Consider the following 27,915-nt stretch of genomic DNA (forward strand, 5'->3'; position numbering starts at 1 on the left):
GATCTCAGGGTCATGAGTTCAAGCCCCATGTTGGGTGTGGAGCCTACTTTAAAAAATAAATAAATAGAATAGAACAGAATAGAGTAAGCATAGGGGCGCCTGGGTGGCGCAGTCATGAAGCGTCTGCCTTCAGCTCAGGGCGTGATCCCAGCGTTATGGGATCGAGCCCCACACTGGGCTCCTCCGCTATGAGCCTGCTTCTTCCTCTCCCACTCCCCTGCTTGTGTTCCCCCTCTCACTGGCTGTATCTCTGTCAAATAATAAAATCTTAAAAAAAAAAAAAAAGAATAGAGTAAGCATAAATCTTGGGAATTTATCCAAGACAAAATCAAAAAGAAATCATATCCTATTGGTACAATGTTAACAATAGTATTATGTATAAAAGACTTTAAAAAGAAAGAAACTACCTGTTTAACAACAGAGTGGATAAATACGAAATATGAGACAGTCATCAAAAACTGCAATTATGATGGCCCTGTGACCACATTTTAAAAACTGTTTATGCTGTAAGTTTAACAGTAGCAAAGCTTGGTGAACAAGTACGTTTACTATGTACACAACTATGGAAGAAAATATGTAATAAAATCATCCTCCCAGGGTAGCTGGGTGGCTCAGTTGGTTAAGCATCTGCCTTCATTCAGCTCGAGTCATGATCTCAGGGTCCTGGGATTGAGCCTTACATAGGGCTCTCTGCTCCAGTGGGGAGTCTACTTCTCCCTTTCCTTCTATGCTCTCCCTCTCTCTATCTCCCTCCCTCCCTCTTACTCTTCTCTCTCAAGTAAATAAAAATCTAAAAAAAAAAAAAAAAAAAATTCTCCCTTTGAAACTGGCATTAATGCTATTTTAAACAACTATAAATTTAAAAAATATTTCATTAATCACAATATCATGGAATCTAAGTAAATAAAGGCACAAAAATTATAGATAAAACAAATATAAAATGTTTAAGCCACTGTCATGTGAAACCAACTACTTCTGAGGACTTATGTATACAATTTGAAATCAAAGTTTTAAAGTAATTAAAAAACCAAACACATAAGTAAACTGTTACCTAAACCATGTGTATTTTTATAAATCTATGTTGTTTAATCTCCAATTTGTGCTTTTCTTTAGTTAAAACCTTAAACGGTATTTGCTTTACTTTTAGCTATTTACACAGCAATTAGAAAAGAAAAACTGAGGGGCATCCGGGTGGCAGAGTGGGTTGAGCATCTGACTCTCAGTTTCAGCTCAGGTAGTGATCTCAGGGTCCTGAGATTGAGCCCCTAGTTGGAGACCCAGCATTGCGCTTTGCACTCAGTGTGAGTCTGTGAGTCAGCTTGGGACTCTCTTTCCCTCTCCCTCTGCCCCTCCCCATTGTGGTCATTCTCTCTCTCAAATAAATAAATAAATAAATCTTTTAAAAAAGAAAAAGAAAAATAGACAATTCTAAAATTTCTTTTTAAAAAAGATTATTTATCTGAGAGATAAGAAGAGAGAGAGATTTCGGGGGCGGGGGGCAGAGGGAGAGGGTGAGAGAGTCTTAAGCGGACTCTAAGCTTCAGGCAGAGGATCTCACAACCCTGCAATCTCACAGCCCTGAGCTGAACCAAGCATGGAACACTCAACCAAGTCCGCCACTGAGGCACCCCTCTAAAATTGCTTTATAAAAATTAAAACCTTTTTGCCTACCATCTTGCTATTTGTTCCTGATTAGAAGTCCATCATTCATCTTATTGCTCTTGAAAACAGCCCTGTATGTATGCATTTTTTTCCTCTGGTTCTTTTCAGATACAGGAAAGCTGAGAGATTTCTTGCCAGCAGTCTTGCACTACAAAAAATGCTAAAGGATATACTCCTGACTGATGGTTCTAAACAGTTATCACCAATTTATTTCAACCACTTCGACCTCATTTGACTAGGCTCTCATTATTTTGCCTGCAGTTATTACTTGCTGATTGCACTACAGAACACCCACGCTACACATGGAGTGTTGAACAAGTTCCAATAAATATGCAGGTAAACTATGAGACACTGCCTCACTACAAATGTGATATATAATTCTCAAGAAGCCTGGCAGTTTTCAAGGCATGAGTGTTTACGTGAGCAATTCAGGGACTGGTTGAATTCTTCCCTCAAGCGCTCTGAAACCATCAATAGCCTAACCACAGATACTTTAGCTCTTAATGATTTAGCTCTTGAAACACACTTTTGATATAGAATACAAGGGTAAATGAGAGCCCTAAATGCAAGCTATTAGATTAAGTGCTACAGATTGGTTCTCTAGCCATTTTCTGTTTACAAAAAACTACAAAACAATTAGTGGCTTTCTTATTAAAATTTTAATATAGCACCCAGACATATGGCTCCTGCTAAGAAAATTTTAAGAAAAAAGGCCAAAAGATAAACCACTCATCTCTAAAATGTGGGAGGAACATACACACATATAATTCCTTAAAATAACAAACTTTAATGAGTATTTATTCTGTACCAGGCACTATGTTAAAAGTGTTATGTGGAAGATTTGCCTTAATCCTCACAACAACCCTAAGAAGTAAGTTCTACTATTATCTCCATTCCAGACACAAAAACAGAAGCTTAGTCATAGAACTGGTAACTGGTAGAACTGATATAATATCAAACCAAAATCTACCAGTGAATATGACACAGCAAATATATGAAATATCACTCCTCTATTATGAAAACTGAACACTTCATGAAATAGTCAAATGAAATTGAGGAATATTTTAAGGCTAGACCTATGTTTCCCAAAGTATGTTCCAAGGAACACTAGACCCTGAAAATGATCCATATGACAAAGGCTCCATAAGGACAATATCTGAGAAATCCTATATGGTACACACTGAGGTCAGAAAAGAGAGAACCGTAGGATGAACTTATTTTTTGAAAGTATGCTAGAAATAAATAAATAAATAAATAAAGTATGCTAGTTACATTTTCAAATTAAATGCCAAAATGTCTTCTTCAACCTCCGGATACATCTCAGAAGAAATATCTTTATTTTTTTTTCTCAGAAGTATTTTTTTTTAAGATTAATTGATTTATTTGAGAGAGAACAAGAGAGAGAGCATGACAGCAGGGGGAAGGGCAGAAGGACAGGAAAAGAATCTAGGGCAGATGCAGACTCCCTGCAGACTGCAAAGCCCGATGTGGGGCTTGATCTCACAACCGTGAGACCATGACCTGAGCCGAGATCAAGAGCAGGACACTTAACTAACTGAGCCACCAGAAGAAATATCTTTAAAATTAAAAGAAATGTATCTGTTAAAAAGAAAATCATAGGTCCCACATGGCATCACCTGGGTTAAGGCCCCAAGTCAGTAAACCAAGACTTAAAACTTAACCTAACTGCAGTTTCAACTCCCTAAGGAATGTGACCGGTCAACATGGAATTTCCTGGTCAATATTAGAAAATTTACTGATGGGCCCTTCCATCCCCTTAGGAGGGCAACCCTGCCTAAACAATGCATTTCTTGATAATAAGTTCCTGTCTCGGGGCGCCTGGGTGGCACAGCGGTTAAGCGTCTGCCTTCGGCTCAGGGCGTGATCCCGGCGTTATGGGATTGAGCCCCACATCAGGCTCTTCCGCTATGAGCCTGCTTCTTCCTCTCCCACTCCCCCTGCTTGTGTTCCCTCTCTCGCTGGCTGTCTCTATCTCTGTCAAATAAATAAATAAAATCCTTTAAAAAAAATAATAATAAGTTCCTGTCTCCTTTTTTTAATGCTCTCTCTCTGCCTTTAAAAACCTTTCTTTTGTCTAGTTCAGTTGTGATCCCCTATACTTGCTAGATGGGATGCTGACAGATTCATAAATTGTTTTATAAAGCCAATTAAGATCTTCAAATTTACTCAGTTGAATTTTTTAACAGGTCCAATTGCTGATCTGAAAAAAGCATAATAGAGTTTAAAATACCCCAAAAGTCTTTAAACACAGGAACAAAAGTATATTTATAGTAAACATAAGTTCATCCTGTTTTCAAACTTTCCAAACTTGTGTAGATTCACTCCCTTCTTTAGGAATTCAGAGACATCACCATAAGAAAAATTCTTGGAAGCCTTTCAGGAAAAAAACTTAGGGAACATTGCTTAACCCTGTGTTTCCTAAACTTAATTAACTGTAGAACCCCTTGTGTCCTATGTAATATCTATAAATGACCTACAGAATTAGTATTCTACAAAATACACTTTAGAAATCCCAGCTCTAAACTTCTTCCAGTTATCAGCCTTGTGTGAGGACAAAAGCACACTCCTAGAAGGCTTATGTGACCTCCTAGTACTAACATTTATAGACCCTTCTCTAACAAAACTACCATTTATATGGCGAATAATAAACACAAAATGAAGCAGATGATCATAAAACTTTGTCAGCATGCCCTGAGCTTTTGGGAAAGCTATTAAGAAAGTCTCGAATATATGTGTAAGCTCCAGAAACACTAGTAACTTGGATTCTGTATGAGCTTGATTATCCCATATCGTTGAGCAACAACAGATCCGAGGGCTTAGATAACCTTTGGTTAAAATACAAATTACATGGACATATGCATGTAATTCCCTTAACACGTAAACAAATTCTCTCTCAAGCCCCAGTGAAGAAATGGAAAACTCTCGATGAGCCTATGAATTAAAAAGAAACAGTCCATCTTATTTAACATGAGTATCAAGAGCTAATTGTGACACATTAAGAGAATGCATATTATAAAACAGTGGAAATCAACAGATACTAGGAGAAATTTAAAAACTAAAAAAAAAAAAATGTCTAGGCCTTATTTTTAGGGTTGTATCTTTTTTATCATTCTGCTCTTTGAAATTCAAAAATGTGTACAGAACAGTACCGTGATTAACAGAAGCACAGTAAAAGGAAATCCAACATGTTAACAAGACTTACTTTAAACAAACAGACACAGGCAAACATCTTGAGTATTTTATGTCCAATTAGCCAACAAAACATCTAACCAACTTATTAGCTGAATTATCAAAAGGTCATATAGTAAGTTTTACTGAATGGCTCTCAGCTAACAGTTGAAAACAAAATGAAGACATTAGGTCCTGTCAGGTGTACCCATGTGTGATATGATGAGGAGAGTTGGTATAATTTCTATAAAACTAATGTGATAACAATGATCAGTATCAATTAGAAAGACAAAATCAAGTCAGTTAAGCCATGATCATGTTCTACAGTCATCTATAAAAGGCATTAACACTTATTCAAATCGTACTGAAATGCGTCAGCCTCCCTCCTTCACCCATTCCAGTTAAAGGAGTCTTTTTCTTAAAGTTTCTCATTTGAGTTGAATTACTTAACTGTGCTTTTGAAAGATGCCTTTCATGTCACTGCAGCTGTTAACTTTTTAGCCCCAAAGGACAAGACTGGTTTTTGTCCAGTGGCAGAGGAGACACCTTTCCATCATTTCTCATAGTGGTGAGAAGAGCTAAAGATCATTGCTTCAAATGGAAGCTTATCCTCTCAAAGGGATACAGAACAAAAATGTTTCAGAATTCTGAACTAAACCATTAACTTGGCTGAATAAAACATAAAACAATAAAGAAGGGAAAACTTAAAACCCAGAGCCATTATTCATATTTATTATTTTCATCACCTTTCGATATTCATCGTACTATTCATAAAAGCAGACAAAAGTTTACTGAAATACAACAGGCCAAAAGTGCAAGAAGGGCCACAAATACTAAATTTCTAGATCTCACAGAAATGCCAAAACTACCAAAAAAACACAAATGCAAAAACCAAACTAACATTATTATAAGAACATATGGTTGCTATAAAATAAAATTTCAAAATTTACACCACTAAACGTATTATCTCTTACCAAATCTCTGAAAATTTGAATATCTAATAATAATTTAGGAAAAAAGAGTCTTCCAGGTTAACTCAAATTCTTATTAATGGTTGGTAAATGGCGTAAAGGAAATTCATATATTGTTTCATTATGGAACAAAAGCACATAATAGTTATTTTCAAATGAAAATTATATTCAATTATTCTGCTTTTTAAATGGCAATTCTAATTAATTTAATTAATTTTTAAGTGTGTGACTGTAGAGAATCCAAATCTTTTTTTTTTTTAAGCTTTTATTTTTAAGTAATCTCTATACCCAATGTGGGCTTGAGCTCACGACCCCAAGATCAAGAATAAGAATAGCACGCTCTTCCAACTGAGCCAGCCAGGTGCCCCTGAAAATCCAAACTTTAAGATGCATACTTACTAAAAGAAATAACAAAAAAATTCACAAATTCTTCTATTTTGATTTTGTTTTTTCCCCAGACACGTGGCTATGTTACCATCTTGATATACTAAAAAAAACCTATTGGGAGCATGACACTTTTCTTGCTTGATCAGCAAAGTTCTATATGGAATTCCAAAATAATCAAATGATTTTCACATTGCATGTACAGTGATTGACATGTAAACTAATAGCAGACATTAATTAGCTAATATAAACGTAGTATAGAGATTGAAATTTAAATGATATTGTTTTCTAGATAAAAGGAAGATGACAGGGAGAAGAAAATTAACCTTGGTCTTTTTTTACTATGTGCCAAAAATTGTGCAATGTACTATACTGAAGTCATCTCCTTTATATACACACATTAAACGTGAGCATATGTGATTATGATGCTACCATCACTTAGATTTAGTCCCTTACAAAAGGTTTTCCCTTCAATTACATTCCCCACAAAGTAGGTAATAATGGCAAAGATGTCTCAAAATTAAGTCTATTGCCATGGGTCCCAGGCAAACAAGTGAAAAGTCAAGTGGAAAGACTAGGAGAATGTACCCTTATAAAACAGGTATTTTGATGTTTTAAGCTTTTCCCCTATAGGCTAACAAGCAATATCTTCCAATGACTTTCCTCACTGAAAAAACCTACCTTACTAATTAAGAACACATAGGCTCCATAGCAGGTCCAATTACAAGTTTCCACAAGGGAGGAAAAAAAATAGCTGATAAGCCCTTTTAAAGCCACCAAACCAGATTTCAACTGTCGTCTATAGGGTCACTTCACAGAGCAAAATTTCCAAGAGTAGCAAAAACAAAGCTTGTTAGCTCATGTCTGTGACCAAGGACCGCTGTACCACACACTGCTGCTTCTTTACTTTCAGTTTTCAGCAGTTTGATTATTTTTGAGCATGCTTTTTTTTTTTTTTGGCTTTATCCTGTATCCGTTTACTGAACTTCCTAAATCTATAAATGTGTATCTTTTATCCAATGTTGGGAAGCTTTTGGCCATTATGAGTTCACATAATTTTCCTGCAACAATCTCTTTCTCCTCTCCTTCTAGACATTGTCCCTCAGGACGCTGAGGCTCTGTCCTTTTTTATTTCTCCCAATCTTTTCTCTCTCTTCTTCTCTTTGGATAATTTCTATTGGTTTATCTTCAAGTTAACGGACTCCTTCCTCTGTCAGTTCCATTCTATGGAGCCTATGCAAAGAAATCTTCATTTCAGATATTCTATTTTCCAGTTTTAAAATCTCCACATGGGGGCGCCTGGGTGGCACAGTCGTTAAGCGTCTGCCTTCGGCTCAGGGCGTGATCCCTGCGTTCTGGGATCGAGCCCCACATCAGGCTTCTCCACTAAGAGCCTGCTTCTTCGTCTCCCACCCCCCTGCTTGTGTTCCCTCTCTCGCTGGCTGTCTCTCTGTCAAATAAATAAAATCTTAAAAAAATAAAATAAAATAAAATAAAATAAAATAAAATAAAATAAAATAAAATAAAATAAAAATCTCCACACGGTTCCTCTTTTACAGTTTTTATTTCTCAGTTGAGAATTTCTACCTTTCCATTTATTTCAAGTGTGTTTACCTTAAATGGCACATTATAATAGCTACTTTTAATTACTTGATATTTCCAAAAGCTGAATTATCTCGGGTTTGACACCTGTTAATTCTTTTCCCTTGAGAACTGGGTATACTTTACCGGTTCCTCACATGTCAAGTAATTTTAGACTATATTCTAGACATTGTGATGTTACTGTTGTGTAGGTTCTGTGTCCTGTGTCCTGTATTAATCCTCTGAAGAATACTGACTTTTGCTTGTTGATTTTAGCAGGCATATAACCTAGCTAGTTCAGACTGCATTTCTCTTTCACCTTCTACAGACTGTAGTTGCAATGTCAATTCAGTTCTCAAAGCCTTTGTTACGCTACTTTGGGTCTGGTCCCATCAAATGTGCCATTCAGGGGTTACTCTGAGACTTGGGTGACAGTTTAAATCTTGTTTTCAGCAATCTGGGCCTGTCATTCAGAGCATGGAGTGACCCTGGGACATATGCAGATGCATACAGAGAATCAGAGGGTGTCCTTCTCCCGCTCTCTCTTCTCCAGAATTCCCCTCACACTCTCTGTCCCATAAGGTTCAATTTACCTGATTCTTCAGGCCAGAAAAACTTAATTTTAAGGTGTTTCAGGGTTAACAGGGCACTGTGTTATATGGTTTAATTCAAACTACACTTAGAAGCTGATGAGGCTACTCTTCCTCCAAAAGGTAAAATGAAGGCCAGAAAAGACTATCATTATATTGGACAAACACACCCACAAACTATCCAAAACCACTATGTTCTAATATGACTTTTTTAAAAGTTCAGTTCTGACCTAATAATAAAATGAATGGAGTTAGATACATATAAAGAAGACAACTGAAACAACTAAAGTCATCAATGCAGCCCTACTGGAGAAAAACTAGAAATATTGAGAAAGATAAAATTTGAAGGGGTACATAACAAACTACTACAAAATCATGAAAGTAATGCATAGAGTAGGTCCCAGTTACTCAGATTCACCAGAGTCCCAAATATTCAGACTACAATATATACCTGGAAGCTTGCATTCAGAATAAATAAAACGAACTACTATTTTATATAGCTAATGTTAAAAAAATGATAGACTGAAAAGCTTAGAAAATAAATTTTTGACAGATATTTCAATTAAATAGTGGAGAGCTGTCCATAATAGTGAATTCAGGAGAGCCAATCAAATTTGGGGTATGCCTACAACCTCTTCTGTGTCATTAAAAACAACAGTGTCTATCTGCACAACTTTTTCCATTAATGGATGGACCCTACATATTACTCAGTATGGTTTTTCTTGCACATAGCCTTATTCTTACTATCTATTTCAAAACCTTTGTGGAGTCTCATAGACAAGTATTGGCCAGAAGCTAAGAAAACAGCAGTAATTCTTCATTTATTCTACTTCACAGGATCATGGAAGGTTAGCAGAACAAGTATTTTAAGACTTTTTAATTACCCTGACTCACATAAAGAAATGCCACATACTAAATACATTAAAAGTATAATATTTACAAAACTAAAGTTTCATTTTTAGGCTAATAACAAGTCTTGTAAGTTTCAAATGGTAAAAATCATGAAACACAATCAATGCCTTACTTGATAAAGTCATTTTAAATTCTTTTTTCGTCCCCCAGCTTTCCTGAAGTATAATTAACAAATAAGATTTTAAGTTATTTAAAACATACAACATAATAATCCCATAAATATACACACTGTGAAAGGAATCCCCCCTAGAATTATCACACCCATCATGTCACATATTTACTATTTTCTTTTTCTAGTGAGAGAATTTAAGTTCTACTCTATTAGCAAATTTCAAGTATACAATACAGTGTTATCAGCTATAGTCATGTTATACATTAGATCCTCAGGCCTTATTCATCATATAGCTGAATGTTTGTTTTAATTTTTGAATTGTTTTGAAAAAATTAGCAGAGAAATCCTGCATTTACTTTATTTTTTTTAATATTTTATTTTTAAGTAGTCTCTACTTAAAACGTGAGGCTTAAACCCACAACCCTGAGATTAAGCGAAGCACGCTCCACCCACTGAACCAGCCAGGCGCCTCACCCTGCATTTACTTCAATACAGTGGAAGTATTCTCTCAAGTGGCTACAATGAAAATATAATCCAGATCCAAAAAGAGAAGAGAAAAAAATCTGACATCATCACTCCATTTTTACTGTACTTTGATGGAACAAGGTACATCATGGAGGCTTATTTGTTAAGTCAACAATTTAGCACTATGAGATATTAAGTTCCATCATAAAAGAAAATCACTTAGAAATACAGTTCATATAGCAAGAACAACAACAACAAAAAACAAACAGCAAATATACATACTCTTTTTGGAAAGCCATACACATGGGAGAACTGAATCCAAAGACAAGGCACATCTGAGCATCTGGGCTGTAGCCATGCCGGAGTAACATTTCTAGGCACTCTTCATGTCCTCCAAACACTGCTGAGTAAACGGGACTCACTTTGTCTGGCCCAGTGTCACAAACCCGGTTGGTAAGTGGTATTAACAAGTCCAAGATTCTATAACCACACAAATTCAGGAGCATTTAATGTTTTTATATGTACATGAGTACAGACAACATTTCTACAGCACATATTTTAAGAGTCACACACTGATTGATTTAAAGTCTTTCTGTCTTCCACCTACATTAAATTATTACAGGCTGTACACTCCAAAATGTTACCCTTGCTATTGCTGCTTTATACAAAGGTCCTTACATATATCTAAAACAGAATTAAATAATATTACTATAAGTAAATAGGGAACAGGTTGTCCTTATTTGTTCACTATTTACCTTGCCACCACCATCACCCTACTCCCCCCAATTCAAATCTTCTGTTAGATATTTTAGGATCCAATAATTTAAAACTTCATTAAACCAGATATAAACTTTTATCAAGAAAATTAATAATTTCCCTTCTTTTTTTAAAGTAAACTTCCCTTTTTTAAATAAAGTCTTATTTTTCTAATTACCAAGAATTTTTAAGGATGGTGAGTGCCATGAAATGAATAGCATTTTCGTGAGGAAGAAATAAGAATTTTTTTTTTTTAAGATTTTATTTATTTATTTGAGAGAGAGCACAAGCAAGTGAGAGAGTAAGAGGGAGAGGATGGGGCACAAGCAGGGGGAGGCAGAGGGGCAGAAGGAGAGGGGGAAGCAGACAGCCCAAGAGCAGGAAGCCTGATGTGGGGCTCGATCCCAGGACCCTGAGATCATGACCTGAGCTGAAAGCAGATGCTTAACCAACTGAGCCACCCAGGCGCCCCAAGATGTAAGAATTTCTGCTAAAATATTCTATTCCTCTAAAAAGAATATGAGCTCTTTAAACACTAAGGCAGATTTGTTGCTAAGTAGAGGAACTTCTAAAGAAAATCATTAAAATCTAAGTTCTTAGATTATTTGTAAACTTACCTCCAGGATTCAGCTGGAAAGAAAGAAACAGTCTACTCTTCTAAAATTAAACATAAAACTGTAGGGATAAGGTTAGCCATGAAATCCCCCTCTTTCTGGGAGAAGAAAGGCGGGGCTACTCCAAAGCTACTTTCCTTTTGTAAGGTAGGCTTAAGATGTTAACATTTAAGTAGAACTTATACTCACAGAAGGGGTTACATTAGAAGTAGTCTGTGGAGGAAATTATAATGACAAATAGAATTCCCAAAATTGAGGACAAGTCCCAAGAGGGTTTTGGTATCAACTTAAAGCTCCCAGTTAATTGTACCTAAACCATGTTTTTAAATAAATAATCAAGAATTTTAAGAAAAATACCAAATCTTAAAACCTAAGTATTCTGTTAAAATAAATAGCCTGTTTAATGTCCCTTAATAAATGCGTTTAACTTTTAAAAATGGGTTGGAAAAATTACACCAGGTGCAAAAATACTTACAAACACCTTTGAGAAAATAGTAAAATACCATGCCACCTAGTGGCATAATAACCAAATTACAGAATTTGTTTTCCTACTACGTAATCACACCAAAGTAATAATTTCGCTACTACTTTTTAAATTAAATAACAGTAACAACAACTATAAAACTATTATTTTAGAAATAAGACTCTAAAGACTTTAAACATAAATCTTTTAAAACTATTCATTGCCAGTTTATGTTAAGATGGGCTACCATATTCTCATAGGTATAACCAGGTTATTAGCTTCTAAGATTCCTGGAACCCCCAATTTCAGGGTGTTCAAACTGTCTTTAAGTCTTCCTCTCTACAGAAAATAGCAAAAATTTCATAAGAACTTTCGGCTAAGGAAGAAGAGTAACAGAAACAGGGAAAAGTACCAAACTGAACTTGAGATTAGATAAAGAGAGGTCTAGTCAAAGGGTTTGAGATGGCGAGAACTACCCAGCCCACATAAAAGAAAGACTCGACCCCAAAGGGATCACAAATTCAAAAGCTTTCTGGGGTAAGGGAGGTATCATGAATCAGTTGAATAAGGTCATCAGATCACTAACTAAGGACACCTGGGATAAAACCAGAGAGGAACAGAAGAGCATGGCCACAGCTTGAGAAATCAGAGGAAAAACTTAAACACCCTGAGAATGCCCCAGAATTCTGTCTCTAGCCACCCCGCTCACACTAGGAAAGTGCAAGACTAAGAGGAGCTGGGGATGGCACAGGCAACAGATATGGGAGTGGATCTGGTCATACAGTAGGTTGGCAGAGAAGGCAATACCAAGGATTCTGCCTAGAGATAAAGGGTCTGGCCCGGAAAATTTATTCCTTATTACCTTTTGATTATGAGACCACTTTTATTTTGTTTTAATACTTACTTTGTATGGCCCATTTGTGCAGCTGCATGAATAGGTAACTGCCAATTGTCCTCATTACAGTAAAGATCTGGATCTGCCCCACTGGACAGCAAAAGCTCCACACATTTTGTGTGGCCCTCTTGAGCAGCAATGAACAAGGGAGTAGCTTTGTCCAATGCTTGACAATTGACATTTGCACCTAATACAAAATACAACATTTAACAGATAATCCTAATTTATGAAAAAAAAGTGATGATTAACATAAATTTCAAAACAGCTGTCTTAAAAGGGCTTTATAGTACAATAGTTTTCCAACCCCAGTGGATATTGTTGTATAAACATACTGATTTTCCTCATTTGTTGGTAATCATTTAAATTGTTTTTGCTTTTATGTTAACAAGAAAACAAGTGATTAGTACTTTAGAATTCATTTTTAAGCTAAAACAAAAATCTTATTCAATGAAGTATTCATTTCATTCCAATCTGTCCTCCAGCAAGCACTCTGTGGGCCGAATAAGTAATCATTGAAAAACAAAATATGCAAACCAACAAATATGGAATGTCTGATTATTACAGAAAAAGATAAGAAAAACCTAAATTATAAGAATTTATAAATGCCATTAATCAATTCAGGCTAAGATTTATGAAAAAAAATTCCCATAGATACGATACACCTTGGGGCTATGCCTTAAAACTAATGTTGACTAGGGATGCCGGGGTGGACCAGTCTGTTAAGTTTTTGTCTTCAGCTCAGGTCAAGATCCAAAGGCCCTGGGATCAAGTCCCTCATTGGGCTCCTTGCTCAGTGGGGAGCCTGGTTCTCCCTCTGCCTGCTGCTCCCCCTGCTTGTGCTCACATTCTCTCTCTCTCTCTGACAAATAAAATCTTTAAAAAAAAATTTTTTTTAAATCTAATGTCGACTATACTCTTCATTAAGTCCCTTTTCTTCGTGACCACTACACAATAAAACCTTAAAATGAAAGAAAAATGTCTATTTAAATGGGTTTCTGAGTTGATTTTTAAAGAACAAAAACTAATCAATTATTTAAATGCCAGTGCATTAAAATGTAAAAAAGGTGAAAGTGACCTCACTTTTGATGAAGGTTTGAAAAATAGCTAATTTTCCCCAATTTTTCTTATTGACAAACAGCACGTTAAGTATGCTAAGTATGGTGCTATTACATGATTGTGAGAATTTTCAAGTTTCTGGAACATGTCTCAGTGGAAAAGTCATCTTCATCACAAGGGAAAAAACTATCTCTTTGAAAGGCTTTTCCATAAATGCACCTGGAATAAATCACAGCCCTGACCAAGGCAAAAACTATGCAAAACACGAATAGTAAGTTAGAGGGGGCATGGAACTTCAGAAGTTCCAACTAGACATTCAACACATCCAGACAAGTAGAATGTTCTTGACTTACACAAGGTGGTTGCTTCACCTATTCCAGCCTCAGAAAGAAGGGAACACTAATCACTGAGAAAAGACTAAGTTGAGAAAGAAATCTACTTAACTTTCCTTTTTAAGCAGTATTTCATTTTGATTGACAACTTCAAAGTATCAAAAAGAATAAGGAACCAGGCCCTATAAAATTATAGGTAGAAAAGTCTGAAAAATGACAGATAATTCACTGAAAGGAAAATCATTTTAACGAGTTAGAAACATATAGCTACATGATAAACATAACCACATACCTTTTCAGTTTGCTGTTCATCACTATTCAGAGAGGAGAGGGGGATAAAAGGAACAAAGCAAAACAAAACAGATGCCTAGCATTTAAGAACAAAGCAAAACAGAACAGGTGCTTAGCATTCTGGGAGACATGCTAGGCATGAGGAGATAGTCATTAAGGTGCAGTTTAACCCATTTTGCTCTTTTTTTTTTTTTAAGATTTTATTTATTTATTTGACAGAGAGAGAGACAGCACAGGTAGGCAGAGCAACAGGCAGAGGGAGAAGCAGGCTCCCCACCGAGCCAGGAGCCTGACTCTGGGCTCGTTCCCAGGACCCTGAGATCATGCCATGAGCCAAAGGCAGACACTTAACCAACTGAGCTACCCAGGAGCCCCATAACCCATTTTATTCTAAATATTAGCTATACACTAAAAATTGGAACTTACAGGACTGGAAGCCATAAAATGAATTAGGAGAGCCTTAGGAAGTTACAATATAAAAGAGGAAGAGAAGTCACATGAAAAGACCTGCTTCCAAGCCCTGATTCTGCCAGTAAATATTTTCTAGATCTTTGGCAAAGCACTTAAACACTCAGGGCCTGGGATTCTTAATCTAAAAATATACATGTTTAAATAAGTGATTTTGGAGATTTCCTCTCAACTCTAAGATTTACAGACTCAATATTTGTAACAGATATCTTAATTTGGCACTTAATATTTTCTTTGCTTCATACTTCAACTTCAGCATTTGAACGTTTGTAAGGAGAAAGCAGAAATAAGAAAATATGTGCTCTGCTGTCTAAATAACCTTTGTTTTGTATATTTGGAGGTAACTCTTTTTTTAAGTAGGCTCCATGCCTGCAACTTGGCGCTTGAACTCACAATCCTGAGATCCAGACCTGAGCTGAGATCAAGAGTCAGACGCTTAACCAGCTTAGCCACCAGGCGCCCCCTGGACGTAACTTATTAAAAACCTAAGTATTATAGACCTATATAAAAAGCCTAGGTATTTAAAAAAAAATTTTTTTTTTGCCTGGTGGCAAATCTGATTTATTTCCCTTTGGCTCTTAACTACCCATGCTTCATCAGGTTAGTACTGTGGGTCCATACACAGTGTCTGGAGGAATTTAAAAGTCCTTACATAACATACATTTCTGGTCACAGAAATGTCATACAGCCTAGGAATGCCACGTCAATACCATCTTCTCCAGCAATGCTGACTGTGTAATAACTGTCACAGAGAAACCCTTAGCAGGTTTGTGTTGCTATTAACATAATAAAGTGTAAACATGCTTTCAAAAAACCCATTTAAATAATCACACAATTTATCAAAAATTAGCTTAATATACAAATAGCTTAATATACAAAATAGCTACCTAATAAATTAATTAAGCTGACATAGTCTTGTGACCTAGAAAGTTGGAACTGCTCAGGTCCCCCCATAAGAGAGAACAGACCCATCATTCAACTTGCCAATAAACCTGCTTTAGTGATAGGTCATTATGTTCCTCCTCAGACAAATTAGTAGCTGTGCATTGCATTACGTTAGTAATAGACAGTTAGTAACCAGGCTTATAAATCAACTTGTATGTACTCTTATTTACCACTAACATAAAACCATAAACTTCACAACCTGATTTATATCTGGTTAAGAATTATGCTTCCTAGGAAGATACACAGTTAAAACTCAACATCTTAATAGTGCAAAGGCTAATGGATTAATCTTACCCGATGAAATAAGTATGCTCAAGCTTTCTAGCTTGCCATACTGAGCAGCCACAAATAAAGGTGTGATTCCAAAGTCATCCTGGCATTCCTTGTTTGCTCCTTTTTTAAGAAGCAATTTTATGATCTCAGCATTTTCCTAAAGCACAGATTCATATTTTAAATAGGAGAAAACAAAGAAAACAGAAGGTATCTCTTTTCTTATTGCTGTGTTTTGGGGTTTTTTTCATCCTCGCTAAAGGAGAACTTTTTTTTTAAGTGTACTGTTCAATGGGAAGGAAGTATTAAACAATCAGATTATTCTATACCTTTAGCTAGCCCATTAAACATAAACAGATGAAACACCGATCTCTAAGAATCCTTTTAAAGCCTGCAGAACTAGTTTGCTAGCCCAAGCACTAAGGAGTTACCACAGTCTTTAAACACACCCCTATAAATAAGCCATTGCTCCTTATCAATTTATATCCCATATATTCTGATGGTCTCTTAACTATGCTATCAACATATGAAAAACTTAGATAATCCCTGAAGCCCAAAGCTGCTGGAACTACCAGAGCAGTTGGCTTATTCAGAATGATCATTAGCATTTAGACTGCCTTTTCTGTACCGCACTAACCATCATAAATCACAGGCAAGTAGGAAGCAAAAACTGTATAGAACTGTCATTTTAAAAGGGTAAAACACATAATTTACATGGAAATGAAATAATAAATTCAGAGGTTACCTGAAAAGTAGCCTGGTGCAAAGCGTTCCAGCCACACATAGAATGGGATCCATTAACATTTGCCCCATGTCGAAGCAACAGCCTTAACACATCTATCTGTCCATTTTCAACAGCTGCAAACAGCAGTCAAAACAATTATTGTCAGTACAAAGGCATGTTTGTAGGACTGGACACTTTGGTGATGTTCTCATCACTTATTCACCCTGGAACTCACGATGCTGTGATCATTCCTATCAAGAAATCAAAACACATACTCCCCATGCAATCCCAAAACATTTATCACAATTGTCTTAGCCCAAACCTATTATCATATACTATCCTTTCTGTGAACAAACGAAATTATTTTCTATCCTATTTAAAAGACACAGAGGAAATGGAAACAAGAGGCAAACATTTATTCTCTCTGCTAATGAAGACAATGTTTCTGTTTTGTTAAAAATGCAACTGGGAGACAGAAAGGGGTGAACAGGTTGGAAGAAACAGCACCAGGCTGAAGAAACAGTCTGGAAAGGATTGAAACATTTGCTGTTATTACCATCTGACCACAAATGACAATAGTCACTGATAACTTGAAAAAGCAACATTGCAAGTTTTGCATCATAGGTTATTTTTTTGCCATCGTAGATAACAATCATTGTTAAAATGACGTTTTTGTATCAGTCAATGAAAATATAGTAAAACTCAGCTTATTTGAAAAGGAGACTCCAGATAACCCAAAGAGTAGTATTAAAGAACTGCAGACTATTTAACTACAGTAACTGAAATGAATGGCTCCCAAGACACTGCTAATGTAGATCCTTTAAAGACGAGTTTGCATGCCCACAGATACCTAAAAATCCTTTACCCTTTTTACTAATTTCACTAAATTATTCTACTTTCTTTTACATATCTAATTGAACATGAGCCTAATATCAGGTAAATATAACAATTAGGTGTCGCCTAATATCAGGTAAATATAACAATTTATAAATCCTACTTTGTGAGGAAGAACATAGGTATGATGTTACTAAGTTGATACAACACACGAGTGGGACTAAACTTCCCAGAATCTTATCTCCCACAAAACTGTGTATTGAAGGTGGCACTGATTTTGGAGGAGTTAATGAAAAAAATGGAACACCAGAACAGAGGTATATAGTACTTACTGAAGTAAGAACACACACAAATACACCGTTAGCAAATAAGGTACACTGTGAATGATGTAGCTGTGAGGCTACTGTAATGACTTCTTGGAATTATAAGTTTGGGGAAATATCAGTATCTATAAGAAAGAGGGCAGATATGTATAAGAAGGTCTGACTTCATGTGCTTGCCAATGAGAAAGGAGGTTTGAAAAACAAGTATGATTTATTTCATTTCAAGCATATATTTATTCCTTCTACCATAGTTGCAGGTAGGAAGTGAAAATCAACAACTCTCAGTCACAAATTAGAAAGGCACTAGACTTTTAAATGAAGGGCCACACATGAAAAATGCTAGCATACATAAAACAACAGGAAAGATAAAAAATTTAAAGTAGAAAACAAGAAATGATAAATGTGCTCATTATTACTTAAGATAAATAACATGTCACTGATACTCTATTAATTTTATATATTGAATTTATACCAAAGCTTAGTTCCCCCATAAGGACTGTCAGAAGTTCTGTGGTCAAGAATCTCTTCTTCAGGGAGGTTTCAGAAATGTGGTGGTTCAGAAACCACCATGGTTGAGACAGCACCGCTGTAAGAGAAGTTTAACATATCTTATTTCTAAGTTAATATTCAAGGGCATTTTACCAAGGGAAAAACAACAGCTTTTCAAGCTATTTTTTCTATAATCAATCTAAAGTCAATCTAATTTTGGGTGGAGGTCATAACAGAAAAGGAAGAAAATTCATACATCATTATCAGTGACTGCTGGCAAAATCATTCCATAGCCACATCCTGAGTTGAAGATTATCAGGTTGTCATCAGTGATATATGAAGCAGGGTAAAGATGTTTGTTTTTCATGAGTTAGGCTGACCTTACAAAAATGAAAGTCGAAAACTTTGTTTTATTAAATAAACTATAGTAGAGAGACAGAAAAAAATGTTTTGTTTTTTTTTTAAAGATTTTATTTATTTATTCAACAGAGATAGAGACAGCCAGCGAGAGAGGAAACACAAGCAGGGGGAGTGGGAGAGGAAGAAGCAGGCTCGAGCCATAGCAGAAGAGCCCGATGTGGGGCTCGATCCCATCACACCGGGATCACGCCCTGAGCCGAAGGCAGACGCCCAACCGCTGTGCCACCCAGGCGCCCCGAAGAAAATGTTTTTAACATCATAAATACATCAAGATATATGATATTTGCATCTCTAGTGAAAACATTTCCCAATGGCAAAAGAGTGAAACCAATACATGAGCAGATAAACAGCATTTTTATAGCTCTCACTAGTTATTTCAATATAAAGCACATTTAATGGTTAATAATTAGGAAACTGGTTCAGAAAAGTGTACTCAGAGCTTATAGCTACTACAAATCCTCTCCTTTGGAAAAGGTGGATTAACTTATTTTTCTTATATAACAAGTTACCAAATCGAGGAGGCAGGGTGCCATACGATATCAATGTGTGTTATGCTTCAACACAAGTTTATTTTTAAAAAAACAAAAAAGAACCAGACTCAAACCTCCTATTTGCTGGCCCCTTAATCCACTAAGTATGCTCCTTGAGGAAAGAAACTGTGCCTCGTTCTGCTTGTATGCCTAGTGCCAAATGCAGACAGAAGACAGGCAATAAATAATCGTTGCCAGAATGAAAGGGGGAAAAAAACCTCTAAAAAGAAAGTAAGATTTTTCACTTTTAAGAACACATCTCCTTTCCAAACTAAACAGGCTTCAGAATTAGACCTCTGGATAGGACAACATAACTGGAACTAAACTTGCCTCCCCACCATCAACCATTGCACAAGTGAACAAATACGTAAGGCAACGTTTTCTGGCATTAAACAATAGGCGGAACACTGTGATTCATGAGAGAAGGGAAACACATGAGGTAAGCCCCATGACTACCTCAGCTCTCCGCCTCGAGACATTTCTTAATTATGGTGCTTTGAGCTGAAGTCCAAGCAGGGCAAGGGTAAGGTTGAGGAAAAAGTACTCCAAGAAAGGAAAAGCCCAAGCAGAGGCCAGCAGTCCATTGAGCTAAGGAGGCAGAGATTAGAGTTTAAGCAGTTGACATCTGTGGTGCAAGGCCCCAGAGAAAAGACACGTGCAGAGAGGTCCTGATGCTCCTGGAAGTTCTCTAAGAATCCTTGGCTGTGGTCTGGGGTGCACATGCCAATGGCAAGACGAAGCTTACTGGAGAACTGCTAAAGGATTAAGAATGGAATAAAGGGGGGCGCCTGGGTGGCACAGCGGTTGGGTGTCTGCCTTCGGCTCAGGGCATGATCCCGATGTTATGGGATCGAGCCCCACATCAGGCTCCTCTGCTGTGAGCCTGCTTCTTCCTCTCCCACTCCCCCTGCTTGTGTTCCCTCTCTCGCTGGCTGTCTCTATCTCTGTCGAATAAATAAATAAAATATTTAAAAAAAAAAAAAAAGAATGGAATAAAGGGGCGCCTGGGTGGCTCAGTCTTCAGGTTAAGCATCTGCCTTCGGCTCAGGTCATGATTCCAGGGTCCTGGGATCGAGCCCCATCGGGTTCCCCACTTGGCAAGTAGCCTGCTTCTCCCTCTTCCCCCCTTGTGCTCTCACTTGGTTTCTTGCTCTCTGTCTCAAATAAATAAATAAAATCTTATAAAAAAAAAAAAAAGAATGGAACAGAGATAACTAGAGGTCAAACAGTGCTGAGGACAATGGAAACCCCAGGAGTTCTGGTCAGTCACAGCGGTGAAACAATTAAGATACCTCATTAACACTTTGGGCATCCAGCTAAGACACCCAAAAGGCCGAGCCCTGGGAGTAAAAACCATATCTGAGAGCAATGCCTACTCCAGATCTGCTCTAACGAAGCCTAAAATAAGCCCTGCAAGATGGGGAAGGGGGCAGAGGTTGGGAGGTGAGAGTCCCAACAAATTAGACGCACTTGGGAAATACCTTAAGCTCTCCAGTTACAGTCTAACAAAACATAAAACCAAAACTAAGCAAGCTGGAGGTGATAGGTCAGTAAATGAATTATTTTAAAAAAAGGAAAAAAATCAATATTTCTCATATGAAGATAACAGAATTCAAATCTTTCTAACATACCATCCACCATGTCCTGTATACAAGTCAGAAAGCAGTTACCAAAAACTGACCCCAAGATGGCCCAGATACTGGATTTAACACATGAACCAAAGAAACTAGTGTAAATGTGCTTTAAAAATTTAAGGGAAATATGTTCAAAGACTTTACTTTTAATATATATGGTATATAGAGAGGTATACACAGAGAATGTCAGCAGAAAAATGAAGTCATTAAGAAAAAAAAAGAAATTCTATAACTGAAAAAAAAAAATGGATGGGCTTAAAAGAAGATTAGAGATAGGAAAAGAGTCAGTGAACTCAATATAAATCATCTAATCTAAAGAAGTGAGAGAGTGAGGCACCTGACTGGCTCAGTCAGAAGAGTACGCAACTCTGGATCTTGGAGTGATGAGTCTGAACCTCATGATGGGTGCAGAGATTACTTAAATAAATAAAACTTTGGGGAAAAAAACAAAAACAAAGAACAGAGAGAAAAAAAGACTGCAGGAAAATTAACTGTGCATCAGGAACCTGTGGGTCAACATCAAATAGTCCAATATACATGTAATTGGAAGTCCCAAAGGAGAAGAGAGCAAGAATGGGACAGAGAAAAATATATTTCAAGAAATAATGGCTGAAATTTTCCAAAATTTGATTTTAAAAACAAAAAGAAAAGCCACATTGACTTACAGATCCCAGAAAATCAGCAAACCACAGTGCTTTAAAAGAAGTCACTATACTTCTTGCGATTTCACATTATATGTAAATTAAGGATGATTATATGAACATGCCTGACAGTTCCATGGAAGAATTCCCACGATTATAAAAGGGGCTACAAACAAGAAGCCACTGAAATCAACTTAACAGCTTAATGGCAGTCTAATTTTTTTTTCAGGGCTCCTACTTCTCACTTAAAATCTACCATTTCACCATATCCTTCAAGACTCTGCAATAATTAATTTAATTAATCCAGTCATTCGACAGTACCAGGGACTGCACCAAGCACAAGGGTTATAGCAGTCAACTCAAGAGTTAAGGTATTTGCCTTCATGGAACTTCCCTTCTAGTCAGAGAGATGGATAATACACAAACACACATAAATAAAATAAGTTCTCGTGAAAATACTGTGAAAGAAATTAACAGTAAAATAACAGTGACTGGGGATAAGTGTACTACTTTAGAAAAGGGGATAGAGGTCATCTCTGAAAGACACCTGAAGATAAAAAGCAGTAAGTCACACAAAGAGATGGAGGAGGAGTACTCCAAACAGAGGCCATGGGGGAGCAAAGAGCTGGGTATGTTTGAGGAACAGCAAGATGGCCCCTGTGACTGAAGTGTAAAGTCAGGGAGAAGAAATAAGGCCAGAGCGGTCTCAGGAAGAAGCCAAATTTTGTAGGGCATGGTCAGAAGTTTTAATTAATTGGTTAACTGATTTGTCTGTTCATTTGTCTGTTCATTCCTTATAAGGAAACAATGAATTTTCAGCTAGAGCTACTCAAAGGAAAACAGCTCTCTCTTCAGACTCGCCTTGTGAGCCTCTCCCCCTCACTTTCCTATGTTCTAGCCACACTCCTTTTGCCTTATTTCAATGGTTCTTCCCACGCTCTCAGAATGCAACAACTAAGAAAAATTTTCACTGACCAGCCCAACTAAAGCAAGTCATCCTATTACTTTCTATCATATCATAATGCCCCGCTACTCTCTATCACTTATTAACAAACTGCAATTATAATTCACATGTATACTTGTTAATTATAAATTCCCCACCAGATTGTAAGCCTCACTCACTACTATGTATCCTCAGCACTTAGCAAAGTGCCTGACATATAAGAGCCACTCAGTAAATATTAGCTAGATGACAGAACACAGAAGAGGATTTATACCAACTAGTCACTTCAAACATAAACACACCATCACAAATACTAAAAGAATAGAAAAGAGCAGAGGAAAAAAACCACCTGAGATTAACACTAAGCAGGATTCTCAAATTCACTAATCAGATCTTTGCTTTTACAGAGGAAAGATAAACCTGCACATGATTGATGTTAAAATGGAAACAATAAGATTCAAGTAATAAAATCTAGAGAAGTATTTATTTGGAACTTATAAATTAAATGAGATATTCGCATAGTGACTTCTTTTATTGCTGTAATCAAAATTTAAACAACAACCTATAAACACATAAAAAAGATCAACATCATTAGCCACGAGGGAAATGCAAGTCAGAACCATGAGATGCCACTTCACACCCATGAGGATGGCTAGAATCAAAAAAGACGGACAACCATTGACAAGGATATGGAGACACTGAAACCATCATCCATTGCTGGTAGGAATGTAAAATGGTACAGCCACTTGGTAAGCCCAGCAGTTTCTCAAAAACATAAACATAGGGTTATCACATGACCCAGTTATTCCACTCCTAGAAATTTCCACAAAACAAACCAGAAAACATATATCCACACAAAAACTTTTACACAAACGATTTGGGCAGGATTATTCATCATAGTCAAGAAGTAGAAACGACCCAAATGTTCATCAATTGAAGAATGGATAAACAAAAGATGGTACATCCACACTACTGAATATTATTCAGCCATGAAAAGGAATAAAATACTGATATATGCTACAACATGAACCTTGAAAACTTTATGCTAAATGAAAAAAGCCAGACACAAAAGGCCACATATTGTGTGATTATAGGCAATGTCAAGAATAAGCAATTCCACAGACACAGAGGAGTTTCATAGTTGCCAGGGGCGAGGCAGAAGGAGAGGGGAGTGACTGCTGATGGTCTCTTTACGTTTTGTACTATCCTTCGGCCTATCTCTCTTTCAAGTCAGAAGTGTTTCTATCGATATATTTCTTTTAAAACTTTGTGGGTCTTCTGTGAATCTTCTTAGGGTTCTCTTTAATAGATAAAACCCACACGCACAAAGCCCTTTGAGATAAGCCCTTCTCTGCCCTGGGCTTCTGCTGAGGAGCAACACCCCTAAGCTTCTTAAAGTCCCACTGTCTGACTGAGTGTGCCTATAAATCACACCCTAAAATCTTTAGAGGACCTCCATGAGGCACCACCTTTATCCCACACAGATTTTAACAAAGTACTTTACAATCATACAGGAGACTTCACTTTGATACCATGTTTTCCTGGTAGTGACCTGGATTTGGTATTTGCTTGTAAGTCTTAATTTAAGTCTTCTTAGTTTAAACCTTTTGCTTTTAGTGGAGGCTGAGAACTTTCAAAACCAAGTCCAGGCTCTTTTGTGTTTTATAAAGTCTTTCTTTTAGTTACCTCTCTTCTCTCACTTTTTTCCTCGAAGGGTTTTCTGGCTTACACCACTGGAAAATTATCTATCACCTTGAATGTAGTTACCAGAACCCTTTGGCTCATCAGCATTAATTAAAATATGAACCATGGGTGGGAGACACAGACACGACTTGGTAAGAGTGGTAATAGGTGTTAGATTAACTGATTAGCAGTTTTTAAAGGAAAAATGAATTTAGATCCAAACTTTTCACCACACAACCAAAAAATAAAAAATAAAAATAGGGGCGTCTGGGTGGCACAGCGGTTATGCGTCTGCCTTCGGCTCAGGGCGTGATCCTGGCGTTATGGGATCGAGCCCCACATCAGGCTCTTCCGCTATGAGCCTGCTTCTTCCTCTCCCACTCCCCCTGCTTGTGTTCCCTCTCTCGCTGGCTGTCTCTATCTCTGTCAAATAAATAAATAAAATCTTTTTTAAAAAAATAAAATAAAAATAAAAATAAATTTAAAAATACAGAATTGCACATTTATCAGATTTTAGTAGAAAAACATTCTAAACCTTAATGCCATAGACACAATCACAAAGTAAAAGATAAAGGGATTTCAACAGATACATATACAACAGAATTGAAAAAGTAGTAAGGAAACAAGTACTCAGGGAAATAATAATTTTCACCAAACATAAAAATAAGCTTAATAATATAAAGAATTCATAAAAATCAGTAAGGAAAACATGAAGAATCTTATAGATGAGTGACATGAATAGATAAATTTATAAAAAAAGAAAGTACAAGAAATAAACAGATATGGGAAAACATATAACATGGTAATATTTCTTAAATTAGCATATATGTTATACAAATGGTGTCCTTGTGATGATTTACCAACGTTTCAGTGATTTAATAAGGTTAATATGAAAGTGTAATAAAATCCTTATTTTTTATTTAGTAATTCTTCAAGTGAAATTTGTTGTGTAGAAAAATTTCATAGTTATTTTTTCCAACATGAAGTGACTAGGAATAAAACAAAAAGTCTAAATGTCTAATATTATGATATAATACCTTCAGTAGACTAAAATAATATCTAAAACCACAACTATTAAGACAGTATCGAAATATTTAAAAAAATGCTTACAGCAGATTAAGTGGAAAAAATGTAAACTGGATATATGTATGATGCATTACATAAAATGTAAAGTGCCTCTTTAAATTATAAAATGTCTACATGAATTTCCGTATAAACTACATAAAATACCTACCCATAAGGAATTGCAGGGAATTCTTAAAGATACAAATGTGAAGGATACGGGACAATTTTTTTCTTCTTAAAATCTGCTATTGTTTATACAATAAATAAAAATAGAAAAAATGAAATTTGTGGTATCTACGCTGTTAATACAGACACCTCCTTTTCAGCATACATCTACTAGTCTGTCTCACTATTAACAATTTTTTCAACTAGACATCATATTTCAAGAATTTGTACAGTAGTATTTCCAAAATTTACGAATTTTTTATCACAAGACGATACTTCCGCTGTTGTGACTCAAGGCCACAATCTTCAAGCTCACTTTAAATATCTGCCTTTAAACAGAATTTCAGCCCAAAGAGCAATTCAAAATTACATTTAAATACCATAAGACAGAAATTCTTATATAATACCTGCGTGAGGACTCAATCGTTTTACACCATTTACCTCTAATAAGATTTCAGATCCTATGTTACAACCCAGAGTAGAGAAGCATATAGAAAAGACTATGGAATTAGTGAAGCAGCACTGAAGGGGCAGACAGATGATTCAAATGTCTGGAACACAGTCCTGCTTCCTCATTATGATCAAAGGGATCTGCTGGGTGCAGAAAAAGCCAGACCTCTGAAGTCATCTTCCAGGGAACAAAAAAGTATGCCTTTATCTATCCATTAGTTTGTGTTCTGTAAACAACAAATAAATATATTCGACTGAGGGTCACAAACTGAACAGCTTACCAGTTGGATTCTATCCCGTGTGTTTTATTTGGTCCCACAGTTTTATTTGGTTTTTGTTCATTTGTTGGTCATTTGTTTTGTTTTACAGTTGAAGCAATATTCAAAAATTGGGAAATGTCACATTAAAAAAACAACAACAGATATCCATATTCCAAGTACCTTGCAATCTGGCAACACTGGGCTGGAGCAACTAGTGGCTGTCCCTTTACACTGGCTTTCATCTTCCTCAATAGTCCCTAACATTCTCTAGGCCTCAGCATTTCCAATCCACCTGCTGGCCCCAGTAAGCCTTATTGTCCGATTTACTTTCTCCAGAATAATGACCTATGACCAATTTTATTGGTTTAAATAAACATGTTTATCTTTCCTCCTCCACAAATATACTGATCTTGTCAACCAGCCTTACAAAACATACACTCTGTTTTCCCATCCCAAAAAAGGAGTCCAAAGCCCATAATCCTCTCTTTCCATGGTCACTACCTATACAAACAGCCATTCATTTGTCAGATTTTCCTCTCTTCCAAAAAACACAACTGGGCCTATAGGCAGAAGCTGTTAACACAGAACCTTTATGCTCTTTCTTGTCCTTCTATTTCCTGTCCAAGTTTTCACTGACTCTAAAGACATTTCCTTCGACTGTTTAATTAGTATCAATTGTTCATTTTCTCATGTTTCAGTAAGAATAGGCTGCAGCTACTGACAATGACAAATCTTGAAAGACTTAAAATCCAAGACAACAAACTGCATACTTTCTTCCTGGCCATACTGGGACTATACACAGTCACTGACTTCACACTCAACAGTCACCAAAGACTACAACTCAAATACCTTCCTCCCAATCCAACAACAACAAAAAATCCTTACACTCATCAGTGTTTACAGATTTTCTGTATTTTTCCATGATCTAATCCAGCAAAGTCTTTATTGGAAATTAATTTCTATTCGCCTAAATTTGGAACAGAATTTATAATTTAAGTGTATGTGTTTATTGTCATTGCCAATCATATCCTAGAAGCCTATTAACGTGCTGTACTGCAAAATACTTCAGCAACCTAATCGTTATGACGAGGCTGAAGAATTATTTACTTTTGAAGGAATATTATTATTAAACCATGCCTGTGTATTTGTATGCAGTATAGGCACTCATCGAAAATTTATTTCTTTTCCTCAATAAGGTGGTAGTACCAACTTCTTTTGATTTAGAAGCATTTCCACAATTCAAGTGATTCTGAGCAGAGAAACAGTGATTTGTGGATATCATCAAATAAAACTAATTTCTATGTGATACTAGGATGGCCATATACATGAAAAGTATCCTATAAGATATTTTGAAGAAGAGAAGAGAAGAAAGGAAGGAGGAAGAAAAAGAAACTACTTCATGGCTGCAAATAACTAGGACCAGACATTTCAGCAGCATGAAACTATGTAAGTCCCCTTGTATTCTTGTGGTATCATACTGAGTATGTCTGACATCATAATATCTCCCAATCAGAATCTTCAAGTAACATGTGCTCACATGAGCATCAGTAACAATCAGTGCACAAGATGGTGTCTGAGGAGCAAAAAAAATTAAGGCAACTCATGGAAATATATCACATTCTTTTAAAACACCATTAGCATTCTTGGCACATGCTTAAGACTACTGACTACTCACCCGTCCAAGACTTTGTTCTAAAATCAGTGAACAGGTAACAAACATTACATGAGGTAGAAATGATGAAACATTATACTACAAATGAAATAAAGGACAAATAAACTAATTACAATGCAGAGACCT

General features: G+C 36.4%; 1 protein-coding gene across 8 annotated transcripts in view; it reads right to left on the reverse strand.

Moving 5' to 3' along the window:
• The window catches only part of ASB3 (ankyrin repeat and SOCS box containing 3), a 101,295-nt gene that overhangs the window by 24,651 nt on the left and 48,729 nt on the right, over positions 1 to 27,915 (reverse strand). For all 8 annotated transcript variants that reach the window (XM_048222640.2, XM_026486144.4, XM_044378137.3 and 5 more), the window contains exons 4-7: positions 16,702 to 16,814; positions 15,981 to 16,116; positions 12,604 to 12,781; positions 10,149 to 10,346 (exon numbers count right to left, since the gene is read on the reverse strand). In XM_048222640.2, the coding sequence (XP_048078597.1) occupies positions 10,149 to 10,346; positions 12,604 to 12,781; positions 15,981 to 16,116; positions 16,702 to 16,814 (625 nt within the window). The remainder of the gene's footprint in view (positions 1 to 10,148; positions 10,347 to 12,603; positions 12,782 to 15,980; positions 16,117 to 16,701; positions 16,815 to 27,915) is intronic.

This window comes from Ursus arctos, unplaced genomic scaffold (genome assembly GCF_023065955.2).
Source record: "Ursus arctos isolate Adak ecotype North America unplaced genomic scaffold, UrsArc2.0 scaffold_8, whole genome shotgun sequence".
NCBI classification, from domain to species: Eukaryota; Metazoa; Chordata; class Mammalia; order Carnivora; family Ursidae; genus Ursus; species Ursus arctos.